At 37.6% G+C, this 19,166-nt stretch overlaps 1 protein-coding gene across 1 annotated transcript in view; it reads right to left on the bottom strand.

Moving 5' to 3' along the window:
- LOC122806225 (interleukin-20 receptor subunit alpha-like) overlaps positions 1-19,166 on the bottom strand; it is a 764,186-nt gene that overhangs the window by 37,759 nt on the left and 707,261 nt on the right. Inside the window, exon 5 of the mRNA XM_044076474.1 lies at positions 10,606-10,750. Coding sequence (XP_043932409.1) covers positions 10,606-10,750 — 145 coding nt within the window. The remainder of the gene's footprint in view (positions 1-10,605; positions 10,751-19,166) is intronic.

Genomic DNA, 19,166 nt, shown 5'->3' on the forward strand with positions numbered 1-19,166 from the left:
TATATATGTGTGTGTGTGTGTGTGTGTGTAGATGTATTGGACTGAATTTATCTATAAAGGCATAAAAAGAAAAAGCAAAAAGTCATGGGTATTCAGAAGCCATATAGCTGAAACACTTGATGCCCTTAAGGGGTAATTTGCCTATATCCCATAAGCCTCTATTACAGGAGGTTTAAGGTACTACACAGTGAAAACTGTAGTTTGGGTAGTTTTTTTTTTTTTTTTTTTTTTTTACTCTTTGGTTTATATATATGGTTGGTTTATTTGGTGTGTGTATATATATATATATATATGTAACCAATTTCCTTTGTTCCACAAAAATGGAAATACTTCTCCATAAATTTCTAATTTATTTTATCATTGTCAAGGCTATAAATTACATGGTCTATGATATTTTTTCAGGCTTCCACTGAACTTGAGCCAACAACTCTACATAATGCAAAAAGCAGTCTCAACTATTGATCTTGAACTATGACCACAATTATGTCCAAAAAATAAAATCTCTTTTGGTGCCTGTTTGTCCCCTTATAAGTAATATCTGGTTCAAGTAAAGCTCTAAAATTACATAACTGGAAAATGCATTGAAGTACCCTAAAATCAGATTCTTCTTCCCTCCCACCTCTTCTTCTCATGGACCCACATACATATGGTGGAAGTGATTGAAATGTCTATCCCACAATACTTTTCATGTGCAAATAAAAAGCAGACGGTTAAATGTATTGCTTAGCTGATGATGCTGACTCATTATGTAATACCACTGTTCATAATTAACCCCCATTTTCTACATGGGGTCTGGGTATTGTGTCAGCTGTCACCATCTCTCTATCCAATGCCACTCTCCTGCCTGACTGTTGCAGATTTTCTCTCACACAATCCAACCATCATTTTCTGGATGTCCTCATTTCCTCTTGCCTTCCTCGTTTCTGTCCCAATGTCTGTCCCAAATTTTCTTCAACAAATTGTCTTCTGCTTTTCTGCACATGTGCCTGAACCACTGTAATCTGTTCTCTGACCTTTTTTGCAGTTGGAGCTACTTTGGATGCTGCTCTTTTGTCCTCATTTTTTGTATGTGCATCCTACCACCTATTCAGGCACATCGTCTCCATCACCTCAAGCTTCCTCACCTGCTCTGCCTTTATTGCCCATGTTTCTGTACCATACAATAGTACTGGACGTACCACTGCTATGTACTCCTTACTTTTCAGGTTCTTTACCATTCTCCTATGATATACTACACTTGAGACTCTGTGCCTGCTGGCTGCAGCCCCTCTGATTCTAGATTTGATTTCCTCATTAAGAGTTATGCTCTCCTCAGTCAAACATCCCAGATACTTGAAGCTGTTAACCTGTTCCAATGATTTCCCTTCTACCTCAGTTCTCAGCTCCTTCTGATTTTTCTTCTATCTCAGTTCTCATCTTCTTCTGATTCCCTCTTTTGCTGCTATTACAACTGCCTTATCTGTACTCAGTTTCATTCCATGTGCCTTCAGTTTTACATTCCATTCCCCTATCCTTTGCTGAAGTTTTTGCACAGAGTCTGCCTGTCATGCCACATCATTTACATACAGAAACGTCGTTGATCTGTCCCCTCTGACCTGTTTGCTAAATAGTCCATCACCAGTATGAACAGCAATGGGCTCAGACGTGAACCCTGATGCACACCCACTCCCACTGGGAACCCCTCTGTGAGACTGAACACTCTTTGTACTTGGAGTCATTTGGTCCATGCACTAATTCTACCATTGGTTCTGGGATGTTAAACCACTACAGGACTGCTCAAATTAGCTTTCTTGGGGCCTTGTTATATTACTTTCTTCAAGTTGGATTTCTCCTAATTTATAGTTTCTTCTCAAGTATCTGTCTCACTGCAAACATCAAGTCAGTTTTGCTGCATCCTGATCTGAATCTGAACTGCTTGTCTCCTATCTTACTTTCTACTGCTCTGTGTATTCATTTATCACTCTCTCCAGAACTTTCATGCAATGTGACAGGAGTTTGATACCTGTGTTCTGCCCACAGATGTGAATGTTCCCTTTGTTCTTGAGCACTGGCCCTAGTATGCTTATTCTCAAATCATCTGGGATATATATATGGATCTCCACACTGCTATGAGTAGTCTCAGGAGCCATTTCTCCTCTATGTTCTACAGCATCTTTACCATATGTGCTGTGACCTCATCCGAGCCTGCTTCTTTCCCAGACTTCATTTTAAGTGCTGTTCTTACTTATTTTATGGTGGAATCCTCCTCTTCATAGTAGGCTGTGCTTGGGGCAGTAAAGCTTCTGTGCAGTTTTCTTAATTCAGAAGCTGCTGGAAGTACTTCTTTCATCTGCCTTTGATGTCCCTTGGACTGGTGAGCAGGTTGTTGCTGGAATCCCTTATGAAGGGTGTCTTACTATCTTCTTTACCTGTCTTTGCTTTACAACCTGCTATAGCTTAATTTGTGCCATCTACTGAATCAAACCATAAGCAGTTAATTTATGAACATTGTAAATCACTGTTCAACTATAGTGAAATACAGAAAATTCTTAAACTAAAATTTTCCCTTGATATAACTCGTATATATTCTGTAGCACGCCCTTACCCTTAATTAATCAAATCACTACACCCACGTATTCTTGTCTAGGTAACGCCTATAACTTTCCATCCCTGAGATAATTCAGTCTGTAATATCACCATTTCATTAAAATTATTTATCTTGAATAATATAAAAATCTGTTTTTTTCCCTCCTTCATTACTCAGAAACACACCGGCTCATATAAAAACGTCTTAAACTGTTAAGATTAAATAAACATTTCAATAGCTTCTCATTCTCCCCAACTCTGATTCTGATTCTTCTGCAGCTTGTGTTAAGCATCAAACCTATTTTCCATTTTTACCTCCATTCCCTCTTCTCTTGTGTCCGTGTGTCTATCTGGAGGACTTGATCCCCTTTCTCCTTTTTCCACAATAGTGTTATCTCCTTCTGAGACTCTCTGAATTTTCTGAACTACTCCATCATGTTGTTTGTGTTGTCTAACTACAATATGCTATTTTTTTTGTGTTCCAAACAGTTAATCCCAAACTTACGTTTTATCACACAGAGTACATATTTTGGTTCATCGCTTCTTAAGGCACCCCAATCCCAGAATCTTCACAAATTTACTGCTCTAGTTGGTTCAGAAATGTCTTGCTTCCCCACAACAAAAGCACAATTTAGGTTTTTTAGCATACAGTACACATTCCCTCTAATGCAATCTAGTTTGATGCATATTAAATCTAATGTTCAATAGCCTTTTATCATAGAAAATTGTTTTTTCATATTATATGCACAGGCGTCCATCTTCTCCTATACACCTGGTGTACCAAAACAAATTCCAAGGTCTTTTTGATTTTCTTTTAATAAACTGGAACATTGATGTAAGCACTGCTGTTTTCTTCCCAAAATGAACATAATCAAATAATTCAGAAAAAATATTCAGACTTAATTATCTCATGCAAGTTTGATACCTTTTTCCAAAAATCATTTCCGTCTCAATGTGTTCTTGCAATTCCCATTTCCCTAAAAGGTAACATTAGTCTGCCCTCCATTCATTGATCCACTCTGACCTTCACTGTATGCCCTTCAAGCAATTATTTCTACAAACTTCAGTCACCAATTACCTCCTTTCACTGTAGCATTGTCTCGCAAAAAAGCACAATGACCCTCCATAACTGAGAACAACTCCAATTAAAGCAGTACTCTGGCCATTATACAAGAAGTCTCCAGAGAAGTATCCACTTCAAATTCTCCAGCACTGGTCATATTGCAATTATCTTCAAGACTAGTTCTGATTTTTTTTTCATAATATATGATCATACTGACATAGCCAGCAATATTTCTTCATCTTTTTCAGAGATCAGTTCTCTCAAAGGCTGCATTGACAAACCATCTACACACAACATGGGAAGAAGAGGGGGTTGCACCTTGAAGAACTACTTATTTTATCTAGGTTATTATTTTTTTCTTTATTCATCTTTGTTTTTATTACTGTGCATTTAACTGTATTGGTTTTCAGTACATGACATTACTCCTATCCATTATACATTATATATTTTCATTACCCAACCCTTGATTGACTTTAATGTTGACAGAGGTTAAACCTATTGGGTTCAACTGTCTAATTCTGAACCATGGTAGAGAGAAGTAGAGGGAGAGAAATATAGGAATGGCTGTATCTATGTATGTGTGTATGTGTGTGTGCGTGTGTGTGTGTGTGTGTGTGTGTGTGTGTGTGTGTGTGTGTGTGTGTGTATATATATATATATATATATATACACACACACACACACACGCACACACACACGCACACACATACACACACATATATAAATATATCTTGAGTCCCAATTAATTACTCATTTTAAAGTTCTAATGTCATATGGTCGAACCATATGATCGAACTTTAAAAAGTTCGAAGGTGAAAAGCAACAGCTCCATACGATGCAGAATGGGAAAATTTCCCTTTTCTGCACTGAAGTTAAAGTCCCGGAGTTGGTATATTTAAGTAGCAGGGGTGTGGAGGATGCAGAGGGGGCTTGTCCCCCTGCTCAGAGTGTTGAGGTAATTTTTTTTTAATTTTTTTATTATATTTTCGATGTTTCAAACTTCGCACATATGCTGTCGAACATATGAGGTTTGAAGTTTTGAAATTTCGAATATATAATATAGACTAAATATATATATATATATATATATATATATATATATATATGTTGTTGTGTCTTTTGGGTTTTCCCGGTTAGGGGTCGCCACAGCAGAACTCCGGTCTGCTAATGATTGGCAGTTGATTTTTACATACCGAGTTGCCAGCCCTGATGCACAACCTTCAACGCAGGTACAACCATTCACGCATGTCTCCATGCAGAAGATGCTCTAGCTGAGTGTCAAACCGGACAGCATCTTACTGTGAGGCGACCGCAGCACCACCACCGCAGATATATATATATATATATATATATATATATATATACATTGTATCTGTATGTAAGGAAAGCATGGGTGAACCATGGTGGAGCATCAGTTTGGGGGCTTCATGAAGCTGAAGATTTGAATACTGAAATTTTCGTAGAAGCTGCTGGGAATTTAAACTTGACAAAATGCAAGGAAAGCAAACCTTCCACAGCAATATTTACTAATCATATTACTCTGGATCGCTTTCTTGAATACCTAGTATTATTCTACTCACCCTCCAGCATAACATTTATCTTGTTCTCTGCTTTGTTTCCTCTGTGCCCTCATCAGACCTTCCTGCAACTACTACTCATTGTTTTCACCCTCTTTTTCCTTACTGACTGTAAATGCCTCCATTCTCACTCTTAAACCAGATGCCATTCGTCTCTGTCATTGTCTGTTATCTGCAGTTATTGTTAATTCCTGATTGCTCTTTTCTACTCACATTTCACCCTTCTCCATCCAACTATCCAGAGTCTTTCTTTCTCCCCAGTCCTTTCTACTAACTCTGCTGTAATCCTTTATTTTATGCAAATGTTACTTTCAATGGCCTCTGAACTCCTGGTCATACAGTGAAAACGTCTTAAACTCCTGTATCAAGTTTTCTGTCATTCCATGACATTTCAAAAAATAAACACCTATAACAGCAACAACTCCCATTTTAATGGATTTAATACTTCTGTTCTACAGGGCATGTTTTTAATACCCATCCCATTAATGATGACACAGATCAGTGATTATTTCTACATTTCACAAATATACAGGCAGTAATTACCATTAATCTGGATGATTATAGTCAAGTAAAGTATGGCTTTAAGGTGACAACAGCAGACAATAATGGAATTGCTGGAGTTACATGTCTTCAAGCAATGAAGTGGTTTATCTAAATCAGAGGACAAGTTTTAACATGGGTGACAATTGTTTTGTTATTCAGTACATACCATACTGGAGTGCAAATTCTGTTTTCATATTGTTAGAATCTAATATTTCCATACATTTTGGTTTTGCACTTCTATTATCAAATGCTACTCTGGGCAGTCACATTTCCTAATTCAAAAGTCTCTGCCACGGAATTAACTTATCTTTTAAAGCGGTTGCACAAATCTTTTCAGAAAACTCCCCAACACACAGAGACACACCTAAGACTGGAACTGAGCCTTTCTCAGCTCACAGCACACTACCCACAGAAGTAACTCAACATGCCACACCCCCTAATGCAATCCCAGCTTGTCAGAAACAACTACAAGCAGAAAATTACACCAATCAAAGGAAAACTCACTCCGCTTCCTTGTCTACACTGCCTGCCTCAGATACCAACTCCCAATCAGGCATTGCTCCATTACAAATGACAATCACAGAATGTACCAATCGGAAGGTATCTCATACATATGCAACAGCAACATCTTTAAATACAACAGCTACTGCACAGCCTGGAGCCCCTTCTCCTTCCTGCTACTCATGTTACTATGGATGTGCAATGGACAACAGTGGATGTTAACAGCATTGGAGCACTAGACCCCATTGAACTTCCTTTTTTATCAGACAAACCTGCTCTACTTCCAAGGCCTGAAGACACAGTACTGCCAAACAGAAATGAGAAGGAAGCCAGCTTCGAATATGCAGTCAAACACAGGTTTGAATTCACTCTTTACCCTTTCAAGTACTGTTTTAACTGATCAAGAACCATCAGTTTTGATTAAAGAACTCAAATTTATACCCTCAGTACATCCGCGGTGGTGGTACATCCACGGTGGTGCAGCGGTAACATTGTTGCCTCACAGCAAGAGGTTCTCCCGTTTGATTCTCGGCTGGAGTGCAGGGAGTGCCTTCTGTGTGGAGTCTGCATGTCCTCCCCGCGGTCAAGTGGGCGTCTGAAAGACATGCGTAAATGGGCGTGCCTTTGTTGAAGGTTGAATGTCGAGCTGGCACTTCGGCGTTTGTGAAAATCTACTGCCAATCATTAGCGGACCGGAGTTCCGCTGTGGCGACCCCTAACCGGGAAAAGCCGAAAGACAAACAACAACAGACTGCGGACATCTCCACTAGTGTGTCTGAATTTAAATATTTTGTTACAGCTTTGAATTTAAAAGCTATGTTTGTTAATGTTGACTCCATACTTTCCACACTTAAATGACACAGTACCTTTATGCTATATAGTAATGAAGTTGTAAGAATTTTCGAACATGCTGTAGAATGGGATATGTACGAGTTATTTACCAAGCATAAAATAGGAACCTTTCATAATTTTACAATGTCTGAACAGATGGGACTTAAAACTTTGACTTGTAATTCTGAAATAGTGATAAAACCTGGAGACAAAGGTGGTGGTGTTGTAGTGATGGATACTGTCTTTTATATACAAACAATGCATGAAATGTTGCCCCCTGATGACTACATTAAGATCACTAGGCATGAACAAACTAACATAGCTAGCCATGAGTCTAACAGCCTAGTAAAGCTGCATAATGAAAACAAGATAGATAAATAATTGTTAGACTACTTATTGGTTAGAAACCCTAGGATACCAATAATTTATGGAGTTCCAAAAATTCATAAATCCTTCACAGACCCTCCTATGAGACCCATTGTGTCAGGCAGAGGCTGGGTAACTGAACCAGCTTCTAAATACCTGGAGTCAAAACTCAGAGTTAACTTTGAAAACACAGGCACTATTTTGAGAGATACAACTGACGTTTTACAAAGTTTGTATGATTGGGCTGTGGATAGGAATTTTAGTTAATGCTATTTTGCTACACTAGACTTAGATTCCTTATTCAGTGGTGGTGCTGCGGTAGCGTTGTTGCCTCATAGCAAGACGTTGTCCCGTTCGATTCTCAGCTAGAGAGTCTTCTGTGTGGAGTCATACGTGAATGGGGCGTGCCTTTGTTGAAGGTTGTGCATTAGGGCTGGTAACCCGGTACGTAAAAATCCACTACCAATCATTAGCGGACCGGAGTTCCGCTGTGGCGACCCCTAACCGGGAAAAGCCGAAAGACACAAACAAGACTTAGATTCCTTATTCACTGTTATTCCTTCAGATATTGGGATACAATCAGTTAAACAGTTTTTACTAGAACAAACAGAATATGAGCAATCATTTATTACCAATTTGTGTAATATCTTTGGTACTTGAAAATAATGTCTTCTTGTTCCAATGACAACTTTATAAACAGGTACGGGGTGTTGCCATGGGTCACCCCCATAGCAAATACATTTACTAACATTGTTATGTGTACTTGGGAACAGGAGCAAATTTTATCAGCTGGCAACCTGTTTCTTGAGAATGTTGTATTTTATAAACAATTTGTGGATGATTTGTTTATCATTTGTGAAGGATATGAAATCACCTTTGATCTGTTCTTTTAACTACTTATTTAGCACATGTGAATTTTTGAAATTTAAGAAACGCAAATCCTACTCTAGCATTGATTTTTTAGACATCACTGTTACTAAAATGATGAAGGCTTCTTAGACACTGTTTATATAAGAAACTGGTTACACATGATAATATATTACACAGACACAGTATGCACCCACATTTCACCATTAAGGATATAGCCAGCAATCAATTCCTAAGAGTAGCAAGACTGAATACACAAGATAATAATATACTGGAGCAAATGAAAATGGCAGTCAATGTTTTAGTAGATAGAGGCTATGACAGAATAGAAGTTCAGCAGATATGTGAAGAAGTCAAACAGGAAAGAGATACAGTTGCTGCCCCTATATTTTCAGGCCAAGAGCATAGAAATATAGATAAACATGTAGGACATGATACTAATTTTGGAAACAAATGAAAATTCAGATATACTTTGACCTATAACAAAAACACTTTAGCCATTAAGAAAATTATTTGAAAACACTGGCATATACTCCAACATGTTTCTGCACTCAGTAATGTTATCACTCCACAACCTTTATTTTTACACAAGAGACATAGAAACCTAAAAAATATATTATGTTATAAGGAACAACCTAGATCATGGTTCTCATTTAATTCTCATAAAAAAGGAACGTACAAATGTGGAAACTGCATGCTTTGTAAATATACTGACACAAGGATAACAATAGTGCACTCGGTGACAGCCACTGACTGAAATCAGAGCCTATGGCAGCTGCAACACAAGAAACTTGGTGTACCTAGCAGCATGTTCCAATTGTAATTCATTATATATAGGAAAAACTAATTAAAAATTCAAAGATCATATATAGGTTCATAGGTAGGTACTAGGCTATTGGCCCTGGGGCCTATACAAGCCCAGCCAAAAAGGTACCCTGGCTTTTGCCAACCAAGAAAATTATTTTCCTGTGCCACTGTCGAACACAGCCACAGAGGTGATCCCAGGGGTGAATTTCCTATTTCCCATCCAATCATCAAGATTTTTCTTGAAGAGTGCTAATGAGGAGCTATGTTTGATATAGATAGGTAGTTTATTCCAGAGTATGGGAAGTCTATGTCGTCACCTCTCAGAAATTATCAGACATATACCCACTAATGCTTTATGCAAACATAAGCTTGAGAAGGAACCATCCCATAACTTTTAAGTTTTTAATTTTAGAAGTTCTATTTGAGAACATAAGAGGTGACAATATAATCCTTAGGACTGAGAGAGCAGAACTAAATTGGATTTTACAATTCACGGCCCATGTCACCCCAGGGCTAAATGGCATAGCCTCTCTAAAACCGATGCATAAAGCCAAACATGAATCTGTCTAGGTTTAACTCCAACATATTTTGGGCTGTATTATCTGATTGCATCTATTTTGTATATTTTCAGTTTTATATGTGTGTGTGTATATATATATATATATATATATATATATATATATATATATATATATATATATATATATATATACACACACACACATGCTTATTAATGTGTCTTTTATTAATGTAATTTTGTTTTTTCTTGGTACTTCTCCTTTAACTAGAATGACTTTTAATTGCCTATTAACTTAGACATGTGACTTTTACATTGCATTTAAACCATGCACTAGCCTTTGTTAGTTGACTTATGCGCCTGAGGAAGCCCTCTGGGTGAAAGTTTTTACTTGCGCATATCTTGAAATCATTGAAAGACTTCAGTTCACTCTGTGCACCTGGAAAAACTGTTTGGAATTAATAAAGAATTTTAGCTCACTCTGCCCTGGTTTCCAGTGATTTCTTTTTTCATTTTGGACACTTCTGTTCTACGGGGCATGTTTTCAATATCCATACCATTAATGATGACACAGATCAGTGATTATTTCCGTAAGATACTCTAAATTTCATAAATACACAGGCAGCAATTACCGCTAATTTAGATGATTATAGTCAAGTGAACGCTAATTTAGATGATTATAGTCAAGTGAAGTATGACTTTAGGGTGACCACAGCAGACAATACGGCAACAGCAGGAGTTATATGCATTAAGCAATGAAGTGGTTTATCTAAGTCAGAGGACAAGTTTTAACATGGGTGACAACTGTTCTGTTATTCAGTACATACCATACTAGACTGCAAATTCTGTTTTCATATTTTTAGACTCTAACATTCCCATAAATTTTGTTTTTGCACTGCTACTGTCAAATGCTACTCTGGGCAGTTCCATTTCCTAATTCAAAAGTCTCTGCCACGGAATTAACTTACCTTCTAAAGTGGTTGCACAAAGCCTTTCAGAAAACTCCCCAAACTTCTTTAGCTCAGGAACATATGACTGAACAGTGATGCAGTATGTAGTATTTGGCTCTAAGCTGCTCTCATTCCAGGTTTTATTTCTTAAAGTGAATGCCCGCTTAAAAACATAAGAGAAAAGAATGACAAATTCTTGTTAAATTCTTCCAGAAACTTACTGTAGCACACATGAATGTGTTGCAAGAGCAGAACACACACTTCAGTTCTTCCTTAGTACTGAATTATTAATTTTTTTTTTTACCATGTAAAAAATACTATTTACCACTCACAGAGGCAAAGAAAAGTTAGGACAAACACTTTGTGTGTATTTTATACCACAGGTGATTTTATTTGTGACTTTTTTCAAACTGCCGTTTCTGGGATGCTGCCACTCACTGTTTTTTATTGTTTAGTCTGTTACTTGGATAAGACTGCAAAGCAAATTAAAAATGTTCTACATGAAATGTATGAAAATATACTTTCACATTTTCTGCACTTGACTATTAATTATTTTATAGTACATTCAGTTTTACTTGTTGACATTCACTGCCTACTTCTCTGTTTATTATACAGATATCACATATTTAATATTTTATTGAGGACATGGTACAGATTATCTACACCACTATAATAATAAAAAAAAAAACAACACAACAACACTTAGAAGCATTAGTGAATACCTGAATGATAAACCAAGAAAACCAAATGCCAAGATGATCCATAGAAAACACAATTGTAATATTAAAAATGTTTTAACAATAATTACTACCAACAATAAAAAACAAAGTTAAGGATTTATTTTCTGAGTGCGATGAAATTCCACTCCCAGGACATTTTCAAACCTATATGCTCAACCACTTGGATATCCTCTTTCTAAAAACATTTCAACCAATTTTAAAATTTCATCATGGAAAAAAAATCATCATCCAAAACAAGTCTCAAAGTTGTTATAAACTGATTCTTCACTACCCTCTTCTTCTGGTGAAGAGGTGGGCAGCTGTTAAAATGTAAGAAACAATTACCATAAGTTAGTTTTTTGTACAAACTGGAATCAAATTACCCTCCAAGCTCTTTTTTTTATAAGCAAACATCCAAGCAGTACACCATTTTAGATTCAATGGAGGAGGGAAATTCTAAAAATTCAGCAGTATTTTCTAGAAGGTTAACAATTTTGCAAAACTGTACATGATCCCTGACCAAAAAAGAAAAAAAATATTATCTAATAATCTATAGTGTATTTTAAAAACTGAAAGAAGCCTTAATCAAAAATGTATTTCTTTTCCCACTACCACACACCGTAACTGGCATAAATGGCTCACAACCATGACCACCCTTTCATTTGTTTGTAATATTCTTTCTCAAAATATATCTAATTATCAAAAAGTACAAACTGCATGAACTCCATAATAATTTTCTTTTCATTATTAAATTAAAAAATATATAAATTCATAATAATGACCTCAAACCACCAAAGTCCCTTATATATGCAGAATGGCTGGAAAAAGAAGAAGCTATGTACTTACCATAATGTTTCATCTGTGTTGTCCATTTTCATTCTTCCTCAACTGTTGGATCTGACTCGGCCGTTACTATATCTTGTTGCCACCAAAATCTCTCCAGCTTCTTCTTACCCATAATACCCCAACTCCTAACATATCTTGCATCTTGTTTGCTGATTGATATAACGAAAGAAATAATAATATAATATCCTTGATGGAAAAAGCTATTATCTGGAGCTCAACATGGGACACAACGGTATCCTTATAATCTCTCATTCTCCAAGAAGTCCATAATGAAAAAGGATGGGGTTGGTGGTCAGGAAGTTGAGTAAGAATGAAAATGGACAACAAAGATGGAACTTTATGGTAAGTACATAACCTCTTTATCTGATGTTGTCAATTTTCACTCTATCCTCAACTGTTGGTACCAGAGTCTCCAGCTACCTAAATTCCAGGGTGGACTCTAAGGAAGGATATTTCTTAGCATAGATGAGCCAAAAGTTGCTCTTCTCTTCAAGACCAGATCCAGTTTGTAATGAGTGATAAAGGTATGAGGATTGGCCCAGGTTGCTGTCACACATATGCCATCCATGGAAGTCCTAGACAGAATCACCAAAGAAGTTGCCATGGACCTAACTGAAAGGGCTCTTAAAAGTTTAGGTAAGGTTAGACCCAAACGGTTGTAGACGAATGAAATGCAATCTGTCAGCCATCTGGCTAAGGTTACCTTTGTAACTAGTTTCCTCAGTTTCTTGTCTGTAAAGGACATGAATAATTGATCTGTTTTCTAACATCTTTCATGCTATGTATGCAAAAATGTAATCGTCTGTGGATATCTAATAAATGCAGCATATAGTCACCTTTGTTTGTAAATTTAGGGAAAAAGACTGGTGAATTAATGGACTGGTTAACATTAGATTCTGACACCACCTTATGAAGGAAGCGTTGGTACTTAAACTGACTCTATCCTTATGAAAGATCCAGGTTTAGAGGTTTAGAAGACAATGCTTGAAATTCTGAAACTCTTCTAGCAGACGTAATGGCCACTAGAAAAATGTTTGCCAGATCAGGAACTTAAGATCACAATTATCTGATGGTTGAAAGGGAGAATGAATTATGATCAGCAATACCAAGTTCAAATCGCATGGAGGAGTAGGATCTTTGTACAGGGGTCTTAGCAGGAGATTGCCTCTCAAAAATGCCTTCCTTACAAAGTTTAGAAGAGGCCACAGAAGAATTCTCAAATCCAATATGAAACTTAGAAATTGCTACTAACTGAACTTTGATTGTGGAGAGGTTAGCTCCATCATTAAAAACTGATGCCACAAATTCAATTATGCTATGTATAGAAGTTGAGAAGGGGTCAATGTGTTTTTGCTGTGCCAACTAAACAAACCTTTTCCATTTATGTCTGTAGAGTTTTTTTTGTAGAAGGCTTATCAGAAGATAAAAGAATAGGGGAAGAGAGCATTGGTTGTGTTAATGGAATTGAAGAAACCATGCTGTCAGCTGGAGGTTTGAGATATTCAGATGAATCATACCTGTTGGGTGAGACAGGAGGTCTTGAATTGGATCCAGCATCCAAGGTTGGTAAAGCAGATGAGAAGAAAAAAAGCAGAGCCAGCAAAATGATGATCCAAGGCCACATGAAGGGGGACCAAATCTGCTGAGGCCAGTAAGGTGCAATGAGGATTTCTTTGTTTTTCAACCTGGCAGCTTTCTGCAGGAATTTCAGGATTAGGGGAATTGGTGGCTAAGCATAAAGAAGACAGGAGGGGGCAACTGTGGAGAAGAGCATCCCTCTGTGATTCTCCCAGAGCAGGGATTACGGCAAAGTAGCTATTGCATTTGTCGTTTAGGAGAGAAGCAAAAAGATCACAGCAAGGCTGGCCTCATTGATGGAAAATCATTTCTATCACTTTCATGTTGAGAGACCACTCATTACGTAGAAGAATGGACCTGCTCAATGTGTCTGCTATCATATTAGACTTTCCTAGAATGTGTGTTGCTATGAGAAACAGGTTGGATGACATTGTCCATTGCCACACTCTAAGGGCTTTTTGACACAAGGGGTTAGATCTGGTTCCTTCTTGTTTGCTGATGTTCCAAACCACTGACATATTGTCTGTTTGAATTGCAATTATCCCTAAAGGGAGAGCCCCCTGAAAGGCCTGCAATACTAATGGCCTCCTTGGGGGAAGAAGCGCCTTGGACTGTTTTCCCCAAGGAAGTGTCCTCCTCAACCAGTCCGGGAAGGGTCTATGGTCACTATGGCCTTGGGGTGAGGCAAAATAAAAGGATAGCCTTGTAGACCTGATCTGACTGAATCCACCACCAGAGGCATCTCTTGCATGCCTGAGTGACCACTGAGTTGCTAGTATCCATTGAAGAATTCTCGTGTAAAATCTTGCTAGTGGAACTAATATTATGGCAGCTGACATTGACCAAAAAGCTTGAAAGATCAACCGGCCTGAAATTTTGGTACTGTGGATTATTTTTTTGACCTGGAATCTGATAGTCGGTACTCTTGAGAGAGGAAGAGAAACTGTCACTGATATGTTGAAGACTGCTCGTATGAACTCCCATGTTTGAGTTGGTTGTAATTGACATTTATTGTAATTTATGGTTATTCCCAGATGAGAACAAGTCTGGGTCACCTGATCTCTTGCTGAAAAAAGTAGATGTCTGGTGGGGGTGGTAATGAGCAAGTCTTCTAGATATGGAAACACTCTGAATCCCTGCCATCCAAAGTGAGCTGCTACCACTACCATGCACTTGGTGAACACCATGGGAGCTGTGGTGAGATCAATGGCCAGTGCTCTGAACTGACACTGAATGGGTAACAGCCGGAAGTATAAATATCTTCTGGATTGTCTGTTCATTTTTATGTGATAGCACACATCCTAAAGGTCTATTGAGCACATCCAGTCATCCTTGCCCAAGAAAGTCAGATGGGCTTGGACCATGTAAAATTTTGTGTGTGTTGAACTGATTTGTTCAAGTCACTGAGATCCAAAATTGATCTCCAGTCCCCAGTTTTCTTTGGCACTAAAAAGAATCTTGAGTAAGTTCTGGATATTATTTGGTCTGGTGGGACCTCATGGATGACTCGTTTTTATAGCAGCTTTTATATTTCTAGTGCTGCTGCTTTCTTCTGACTGAGTAGAAGATTGGGAATTTTGAATGTGGGGGTGGTAGGGAAAAGGGAATTATATAATTCCTGGGAATACTCCTCTGCACCCATGTATATTTTGTTAACTATAGCCAGGCTCACTGGTATAAGGATAGTTGACTCCTGACTGCCTCCAGAGTTGGCTAGTCAGGCCTCCTTTCAGGAGTGCTGACAGGGTTTATCCGAGAAAGAATCCCTGGACCCTTGGTTCTGCATGCCTCCTCTTCCTCCTGGGCATCATTGTCCATTTGATTTCCCCCCTCTGCCTCTGGGGGAAGTATCTGTACATGGATCTTGTAAAGGACCCTGGGACTTCCTGATTCACATCTTTCAACCACCTCACTGATTCCTAGAAAAGGATCTTTGCGGAGGGTGGGGGGGGGGGTTGAAAAATGTATGCCCACTGCAAAAAGGGGTTTTCCATCTATCTCACACTTGGAGAGTTTACCCTTCACTTTTGGGCCAAACAAACTGATCTCAAAAGATGCATTGATAAATGATGCCTTGAAGGGCTCCACAAAATCACACAAGCACTTCCAAGCATGCCTCCTGCTGGAAATGTCTGAACCTGCTGCCTTTGAGGCACCTTCAGCTGCATGTGAGACAAGCCTCATGGACGAATTTGAAATGGATTGAAAGGTAGCCAACTATAAAACCACAGCTGATTGAGCCTTGCAGTAGTGGTCCCAGAAAGTGATTTTCAAAGTTCTTTGTTCAAGTCACTTTGTAGTCTCATAAAATGTGCCAAACAGTTCAGCGACCAAACAGCAACAGTTGCTGAAGGATACACACGTTTCCCAAACCTGTCCAACTCTCTAGACTCCCTGTTAGGGGGTGGACAGAGGAACTCTGCTCAGCAAGTTCCTTCTTGGTGGCCCTCCATGACCATGGCATCTACAGCCACCTCTTTACTCCAGAATTCCTTACCTGCCAGTGGAGACAGAATCTGATCTGGTCTCTTGGGGACTGGCTCAACTGAGTCAAGTTCCTTCCACACCCATCTAGAGATCAAGACAATGAGCTCATTAGCGGGCAGAGTAGCCCAGGAGGTCGACATGTAATCTTCAAAGGCCTCCAGGAATACTGACTAGTGGCCACGAGCTATAGTAACAACTGAGTCAGATCTGAGAATCAGATCCAAACCCAAGAGTTGAGGACAGAATGAAAATTGACAAAATCAGATCAGATGTTTTACATTTAACGTCACAAAATAGCATGGTCCACCAAAATCCACCTGTCTCAAACAGTCCAAAAAGTTCCAAGATGCTTTCAAAATGTGTTTCATCAATTTTTAAAAAATCAAGTTATCACTGATGAATCTTGCAAGGGGTTCAGTTTTTGATCTTCTTGATGAAACTATTGGTCAAAACAGTCAATCAATCACACATAGGTGGGTTTTTGGAACTCCAAAAATTGAGGAGATTATAGGAAAGTCTGCTTTTACTAAGTGATACGGTTGGGGAAATGTACCCATCAGTAAACAACTCCTCTAAAACAAATCAAATTTGCAATAAGCTACAAATATTTACTTTACTAGAGACAGCTTGATAGATATCATTATCTACTAACAATGTTACCAAATCCATCACCATCAAGTGTCCAGCTTTGTCTGATTTCATAAAACAAACAGTTTTGTCACCAGACAGTTCATTTAAGAGCTCTCTTTCTTCATCAATCAAATTATAAAACTTTTTATGGCTTTAATCATTGGTTCCCTCCTAACATCCTGCTTGTGTTACTTTTCAAATAAATAAATACATGGATCCAGTGGGGAATTAAAAGTGTTTTTTCTCCCAAACCGCATTAAATTTATATTGAGTGAAGCTTCCTTTTGAAATAAAACACTTAGGCTGAAGTTTCTAGTAAATAATTTTAACTCCAATAAAGTAGAAGCCTAATCATAATGCCTAGTGGGTACAAATGTAAACCCCTTAAAAAAAGACAGTGGTGCATTTCACTAATGCCAAGATGAACATAGCTAAAAATTTTGAAGACAAGAAATTTCATAGGATCTTCGAGACTCATATGTAGCCAGAAGTTAAAAATTCCATCCTTTCCCCTAGGACTTCTGCTACTTTGTGATGTGACCAGTTATTCATAATAAAATATCTGTTGTTGCCATTCCTGCTGTCCTTGGATTGATTTGGGAATCTCTTGAATTGATGAGGCAAGCCATCTTCTAGAGGAGTTTCATGATTCACTTCTTCAGTTTGTGGAGAATGTTCATTGATGGCATAAATCCCTTCTGTATTACAGACCATTTCCAAAATCTTCCTTCGCCCCTGGACTAGATAAATATTCTTGTTCAAGTAATATTTTTAATCTTGTCTTTTTATTGTGTGTTAACAATTACCATTACAAAATGTTTAACATTTTAATTGTGTCATTTCATGTGGAGCATCTTGACATTTGCTTTTATTAGTAGACTGCTATAATACATCAGACCAAAACATTACAAAGCATGAGTGAAGGGAATGCTAATATTTCCAAATCACTTACACCAATTTCCTCTAGCCTGAGATTTTTCATAGTATCCAACATTTGCATAACCACATATAAGAGCTGGAACTAACACTACTCTTTTACCAGATAAGATGAAGCCTATAGCAAGGTGTGTTTCCAGTAATTCATTGCTCTTTTTAATTTGCTGGACTAATAACTATGATTCAGGCAGAATAAAAAGGTTTTAAATTTCTTAAGGGTAGAGGCAAACATTTTTGAGACTGTAAAGAGCAATTTTAATGACATACAGTAGACCTTGAATTTTTATAGCAACTTTCTGAATTATAAAATAATGATTTGGTGAGATTCTTCATCAAATAAGAGATTCCTTAAAAGTAAAGGAACCAATATTTTAGCCCATATTGTTTCACTGGAGGACATATTCTGGCTGTAGAACAATTATTTGAAATATGCCAAAGAAATGCTATGTCACTTAGCTAAAATAAAGATATGACATTTACCGACTCAAACAAAAGCACACATTTTTTTCTGGGGTGAGCTTCCCCCAGACCCTCTACCCCCTAGATAATTTGAGGAATGTGTGTGTCACTCCTGCAGTGATCTCAGAGTTTCATCTGCTTTTGACAACATAACCACTTTACATGAATTCAACACCTATCAATCCCACAAATGACCCATGCTGACTGCATGTCCTTAAAATTATATGCCGCCCAGACTCCATGCATAAATCTGATTCCTAGATGTCTCATTCACGTGCTTTAAATGTTGCATCTTACAGAAAGAACAAAATTAGATTTTTGTGGCAATTATGACTAAAATGACTATTTTCTGTAAAAGAATTCTTTCAAATTCAGAGTGACAATCTTTTCAAAATATGAGAATATGAATAGACGTATTTTCTGGCACATTTTAGACCTTCTCCCTTGAATCACTCTTAACTACTTACTCTCTGGTATAGTTCTGACCATCTAAATGAAATTACTCATTAATTGGTGCATTTTAGTTTAGTTTTTCTCACAGTAATTCCTTTGAATCAGGTAAAATGTTTTAAATTACTGAAGAATTCTAGATCCCTACAAAGATAAATAAAATCCCATGCCAGACAAATATAATATAATATAATATAATATAATAAAATAAAATATAATATAATATTCTGCCATGAAAAACATCCATTTCTGCAAGGCACAATGCAACTTTATAGTACAACCAGAATCCTTAGATCCAGCAATAAAACATTACTCTCAGTCGCAAAATCAAATAATTCTGCCAGTCACTCACCTTACTCTTATAATGTAACAAAAATCTGGAACTCCACCCCCTTACAACTAAGACAAATAGACAAAGGGCCAGATTCATGAATGCCTACACTAAGTGTACATGATCTGTACTCATAAATATCC

This window comes from Protopterus annectens, chromosome 1.part1, assembly GCF_019279795.1.
Source record: "Protopterus annectens isolate FY-2018-M chromosome 1.part1, PAN1.0, whole genome shotgun sequence".
In the NCBI taxonomy this organism is placed as follows: Eukaryota; Metazoa; Chordata; order Ceratodontiformes; family Protopteridae; genus Protopterus; species Protopterus annectens.